Here is a 6,597-nt window from a genome sequence, read left to right on the forward strand (position 1 = left end):
TCAGTTAGTCAATGCCCATGTAAGAGTCATCAGGTTTATGAGTGAGGCAGGGGGCTCTCTTGAAGCTTGGTATATATTTTCTAGTTTCTCTCTCTTCTATTGGAGGTAAGGTTGACTTTGAATTTGACCAATTTTTTTACACTTTTTCACATTTTTTATTCACCCAAACACCTACCATTGAATATATTATAAAAATCTAAATTGGATTAGATACTAGAAATATCTTAAAATATCAATAAATAATAATAAAATAATTTATAAATAATAGTAAAATAATAATAAATCATAACGAAATAATTTGAAAATATTTGCAAATAATTATATCCCAAAGAGTTGTTATTTTCCGTTTATGGAAACTAACTTATAAACCTCAAAAAAAAAAAAAAAAAAAAAAACCTTAAATTACTACTTGTCTCAGTCAGCCCATGAGTTCCCAGTCTGCCATTAGGCCCAGTACCCCATCTCCCTTGACTGCATTTCTCAAACGATGGGGAATTCTGAGTCCTGACCCCTCGGCCACAAACCAATTGGGAAACGAACAGGTCAAAGTTTTGAACCATAACTCATTTATGGGGGATGTGGGACCCACATCCAAAATTATATTAATTTTTTTCTTTATTCACCCAACAGCAACACGAAACGACTTTCTTCCATTTGATTTTGACCAAGAAGAAGAAGGAAGAGCAGCCACCATTGTCGACGCCCCCATCAAATATGAAAGGCCTTGCTACTGCTTCTTTGACCTTTCCTTCTTGCGCTTATCCCACCCTATCTATTTCCCTTGCCTTCATTTTTTCTACGGGGCTTGGAGACTGCTCCGTCTCCCTCAATCTACAATGGGAAACTGCTTCCGGAAACCCGCCAAGTGTGCTCATGCTTCTTCTTCCAATTTTTCCGGTAACTCCATTCGTTTTTCCTTACCCATTTCGTCTGTTTCTTTTCTGTAATCTTTACTGCTGTATTTTCTATATGAACACCGATGGCTATCTCGTTGCTGAACTGTTTGTATCTAGTCCATTTCGGTTGAAATATGCAAGACTTCGGTCTCGAGGATATGAGCTTCCAAAATTGATACTTAGAAACTTTAGTGGGAAGTTTTATAGATCAGAGTATTTGGAAATTGCCGCTAATCGACGTTTTTATAAATAAGAGTATTTGGAACTTTTGAGTGATAGAACATGCGACCTGGGATTTTAATATCGTTTTTCATTCCATGATTTTCTAGCATGTTATATCTGATTCCATGATCTTAGATTCATATTTGTAAAAGCTTTTTCTCTTTTCTGGGTTTTGTTTCCAACATGCTATTTTCTTTTAAACCCAACTCTCTCTCTCTCGTTCTTTTTCAGGAAATGAAAAGCCTAATTGTAAGGCAAAGCAGGATTCCACAACTTCCAGTGAGCAAACACCTTTGGGAAATTCGAGCACATCCTTTATAATATCCAAGGCTGATACATCTCTCAACGGCCATCCCAAGTCCTTTGTATTTAGTGATCTCAAGAATGCAACCAAGAGTTTCCGCCCAGAAAATTTACTTGGAGAGGGAGGGTTCGGGTGCGTCTTTAAAGGATGGATTGATGAGAACACTTTCGCTCCCACGAAACCAGGAACTGGGATAGTAGTTGCAATAAAGAGACTCAAGCCAGAGAGCTTTCAAGGCCACAAGGAATGGCTTGTATGTGCTATTTGGATTTTAGAAGTAAGCTGTTTTCTTCCCTTTTGGACCTTAACCAAAACTTAATACTGTGGTCTGTTCTGGACCTTTCAAATTGGCAGGCAGAAGTTAACTATCTAGGGCAGCTTCACCATGAAAATCTCGTGAAGCTCATTGGTTACTGTTCAGAGTCTGAGAACAGGCTCCTTGTATACGAGTTTCTGCCTAAAGGAAGCTTGGAGAATCATTTATTTAGAAGTAAGTACATTCCCTCCCAAGAAAATGTTTACCCGCCCTGTTCTTGTTTTTTAATTATTTTATATTCTTCCCTCAAAGTTATGTTTTAGTGAAACTCTCTTCGCTGTCGTCTGCCGTTTAGTCTATAAGCACAAACAAGTAAAATATGTGTGCTTGTTTGATTGTATGTGTTTTTTCGTTTTATTGATTTTCTCCTTTCCGTAATTGGGAACAAGTGAACGAGTGGTATCTGTTGCAGCAGAAGATACTTCAGAGATTATAGATATAGAGAATAAATGCCTGTTTAAAGTGTTTCTTTCCAAAGAAAGGGAGCAAAATACAATGCTAGAAGAGGTTGTTGAATTAGTATCACTTGCAATGTGGGTAGGCAGTAGTTAGCAAAAATACAAGTTGAAATTATAGATATAGAGAATAAAGGCCTGTTTCAAGTGCTTCTTTCCAAAGAAAAGGAGCAAAATACAATGCTAGAAGAGGCTGTTGATTGTATTTCTTGCAATGTGGGTAGACTGTAGTTTGCATGAAATGCAAGTTGACTTGTTTCTTTCCCCCGAGCAAATGAGTTGAAAAGTACACAGAAAAATGACTTGTTTCCTCAGTTTGCATCCCAAGCATTTAAGGAAATGTCTACCTATAATTTCCTGAGTTTGTAATGAACTTTCCATATTAGACATCCGCCTAATGGATTATAGAGTTGCCATAAGGTTAAGCTAGCCACCTATTAAAGTAAGTGGAAGTTAGACCGTATTCTTCAGAGTGCAAAAAAGAGAAATCAATGATGGTGGGGGGAATAGGGACAGGAAACAAATCATTGACAAACCCAACTCTTCACAGAATAAATTATTCTAAGCATGAGAACCAATATCCACTTGAAAGCTTGGACTATCTTGGAACAAGTCTGGTAATTATGGTTGATAATTTTTCTAGAGATGTGAAACAGACAGACTTTTTTATTATTATTTGGATGTAGAAATTAACACGTAGTTGGATCCGATTTCAGTAAAATCTTTCTCAAAAACGTGTTAAAGTGGTAAGAATGTCAATGGACATGATGTTTCAAAATTCATTTTACCGAAAGCAAAAATTCTGTAGACAACAGTTTATACTGTCCCCAAGAATCAAAGATAAGTTTTTGGAAATGCGTTCCTGAGATGCTACAATACCATTTCTTGTTTCATGATATTTCTGAAGAATAGAGATTATGAACTTAGATAATTCACTCTTAATTAATGATACAAGGACCATTGTTTTGTTGTTTTGCAGAAGGAGTTCAACCTATTGCTTGGGCTACACGAATGAATATTGCAATTGGTGTTGCACGAGGATTGGCCTTCTTGCATAGTTTAGATGCCAATGTAATCTACCGTGATTTAAAGGCTTCTAACATTCTACTCGACTCGGTATGATAAAATGCTGAAATGTTTCATTTTGGGTTTAGAAGTTTGGCAGATATCTGCCATGTAAGTTATTATGCCTGACCGATTAGTGTTAGCATTTTTTAGGATTTCAATGCAAAGCTTTCAGATTTTGGTTTAGCAAGGGATGGACCAACAGGAGATAATACCCATGTTTCGACCAGAGTTGTGGGAACACAGGGATATGCTGCCCCAGAATATGTAGCCACAGGTAAACATTAGCTTTCTGTCTAATCTTTGACTGGCTTGTCTTTATCAACAGATTATATTTATGGATACCCCTGTTTTATTCTTTTTGTGCCTGCGGGGAGGGAGGGGGGAGGGGGGAATGGGGAGAGACGGAATCTTTTTTTTTTTTTTTCTTGTGCAAACCAGGAAAAGAAGACAAAAGCAAAAAGAAATGAAAAACTATTAAAGATTACATAAGAGATCCGATACCACAGCTATCCTGAAAAACTGCCTAGTGTTTGTTTATTTACATATTTTGGCTTAATATTACCTCATAGAGAGGCTAGAGCATAGGCTGCCCCAACCGGTATCGTGAACATTCTTCAGAAGCTTAAGTTAAAGAACAATCACACTTGCTTCTAATATACAATACAAGGAACTACAGGCCAACCTTTGGGAGAGCTGGAACATTAGTTTTTTGTATTCTCTTGCAAAGCAGGAGAATAAAGCAAAAGCAAAAAGAAACCTAAAAACTAAAACATAAGAGATCCCATGCCACAGCTGTTCTAAACAACTGCATACATATTTTGGCTGAAAACTAGCTCATAGAAAGGAAATAAACTGAAGATGGTGCAGGGGGGTCCCTGATGCTGATAATGGCTAGAGCATGGCCTGCCCTAACTTGAATCATGAAAATTCCATGGAAGCTTCAGTAAAAGAACAATCACACTTGCTTCTAATATGCTAATACAAGGAACTCCAGGCCCAACCTTGATCTGAATGTCTCCCCATTTCCGAGCTTCTCCTTATTATACTGCAGTAATATTCCCCCACTCCAAAGAAGCAGTAGGGTGGCTGCTCTAACCCCATAAAGCCTTGGGATAGAACACGTCTTTCTGGGCAGTAATCAATATGAAGTCTAGAGGAACCAGCTACCAGGCTGTACTTTTTCAATGCCTCACCTACCTTGTATTTGTTGTCTGCACGTATTATTATCTTTTTATCTAGTACAGACTCCAAACATTTTCACTTTCTTTCCACCACTTTCTTGTGGATTTGTACAGTGTGGGAAAATTTCCCCATTCTGGTTGGAGTAAACCAGTTGCACTTTCATGTCTTTCTGCTTTATACTTTTCCGAGTTTGTCTCTATGAACTAGAAATAAGGTTTAAAGTTCGGTTTTATTGAAAAAATAAATAATAAATAGGGAAAGAATACTAGAAGAGAAAAAGAAAATTAAAGTAACAGAACTGCTACAATTTACAAATGAAACAAATGTTGGATGCAGTTTCCCCGTTTGAATTTTGTTTTTTTTTTCCTTTTTTTTTTTTTAAATAAAATGTAAAGAAAGCAAACAACTGTGATGAGATATAACATGCACCATTCTCTATGTTTTGTTGTCATTTTCTATACCATCTTTTCCTTGCTCGTTTAGTAGATAAAGAGGAATATACATTCATGAATCATGATGAGTAAACATTACAAGCTACTCTGCCCCTTTTGATGAACTGGTTAAACCAAACAGGTCACTTGACTCCAAAGAGTGATGTTTACAGCTTTGGCGTCGTCTTATTAGAGTTACTGTCAGGAAAACGGGCTATGGATGATGATAGAGCTGGATTTGTAGAGGAAACCTTGGTGGATTGGGCGAAACCATTTTTGAGTGACAGCAGACGAGTTTTGAGGATTATGGATACCAGGTTGGGGGGTCAGTACTCCAAGAAAGGGGCCCAAGCTGCAGCTGCACTTGCATTACAATGCCTTCACAAAGATCCCAAGAATAGGCCTTCTATGGTTGATGTTCTATCCAACTTGGAACGACTCCCCACATCGAATGTTGTTTCCAGGAGCGCCCAAGCTAAGGTTGATCATCACAGGGTCAAGCATTTGAGTCACACCCACTAGACAACAATTGAGCTCAAACAAACCATGTATGTATGCAGATAGCCACTTGGTTCTTTTGTTTCCTTCAAACAAAAAAAAAAAAAAAAAAGTAAGGCTCATTGTTAGAGAATTATTTGCTACTTGAGTCTGTAAATTTTTTCATGTGCTACTGTGAGTGATTAATTAAGGATCAAAGTCATCTACAAATTTCTGTCCGAATAATTCTTAACTCGGAGAGAAGATAAGGATAACAAACTCGGTATTCTTAAAAAAATAGAGAAATAAAAACCAAGTCAAGATGATACGGATCAACCTATTCTTCTTGTGCCTCATTTGACCATATTGCTCCCGTAAGAATACCTATGACTAAAATGATAAAACCTATACCAATAATACGACAACTTCAATGATCCAATTGTTGAATCAATTGAGACTTATAATAATTCCTGGAAGAAATTAAGGCCTATACTCTTCTTTTCCTTCATCGATTTGATTTTTGAAATAGATTCATTACTAAAAAAAAAAACAAAAAATTAAAAAAACAATATCAATATGATCTATATTATCTCTAGTTGTTATCTATATTAATTGCTTTTATTATATTATTATATAGAATAAAATATTAGAGAATATTATTGAATAATATTATTCATAAATATTCACTTTAATTGCCTTCCCAAAGGCACCCCTCTCTTTTAAGAGGATTCGCGGTATGTCAAGCCTTGATAAGGTTTTTCGCTTTGCATTGAATTAAACCACATGCTCCATCGCTTGTGCGGGCCCCCGTCAATTCCTTTGAGTTTTATTCTTGCGAACGTACTCCCCAGTTTAAACCTGGGTCCACACTGCTTATAGGCAACATTCAATATTGTAGGAGTCACATATTATGTTTATCTATCTCTCTAAATTATAGATAATATAGGACATATTGTAGGAGCCACCATTACTCCGTACCCTGTTTAGCCCTCGAATGTGATTATAATACTTTGAGCATAAGATATATATATCTCATGACGCTTTCAAAAGGTAATTAAAGCCATAAAATGTCTCTGGATTATTATAAACATCTCGAGTTAAGATACAAACCAAGTCCAAAACTAACCACATACATCGACATTATAGGATATATTGTTTGGATGTTGTCAAAGGTACTTGGCCAAGACTTTATCACTTCTCATTAGGGATAGCAATATATGATATGATCCAAAAACTCGACACGAAC

The 6,597-nt window shown here is 36.6% G+C and overlaps 1 protein-coding gene and 1 long non-coding RNA gene across 2 annotated transcripts; one reads left to right on the forward strand and one right to left on the reverse strand.

Annotated features, from left to right (window-relative positions):
* Positions 1-613: 613 nt before the first annotated feature.
* Positions 614-5,582, forward strand: LOC121239685 (probable serine/threonine-protein kinase PBL2). Its single transcript, XM_041136960.1, has 6 exons — positions 614-897; positions 1,350-1,675; positions 1,777-1,912; positions 3,173-3,309; positions 3,412-3,535; positions 5,017-5,582. Exons 1-6 carry the CDS (start codon positions 837-839, stop codon positions 5,394-5,396), a joined length of 1,164 nt encoding a protein of 387 aa, XP_040992894.1. The 5' UTR covers positions 614-836; the 3' UTR covers positions 5,397-5,582.
* Positions 5,467-6,342, reverse strand: LOC121239686. The gene is made up of 2 exons (XR_005935343.1): positions 6,192-6,342; positions 5,467-5,630 (listed from the first exon to the last, which is right to left on the reverse strand). It is a non-coding gene; the product is annotated as an uncharacterized LOC121239686 (long non-coding RNA).
* Positions 6,343-6,597: the final 255 nt, after the last annotated feature.

Source organism: Juglans microcarpa x Juglans regia, chromosome 7D (assembly GCF_004785595.1).
Source record: "Juglans microcarpa x Juglans regia isolate MS1-56 chromosome 7D, Jm3101_v1.0, whole genome shotgun sequence".
Lineage (NCBI taxonomy): Eukaryota > Viridiplantae > Streptophyta > Magnoliopsida > Fagales > Juglandaceae > Juglans > Juglans microcarpa x Juglans regia.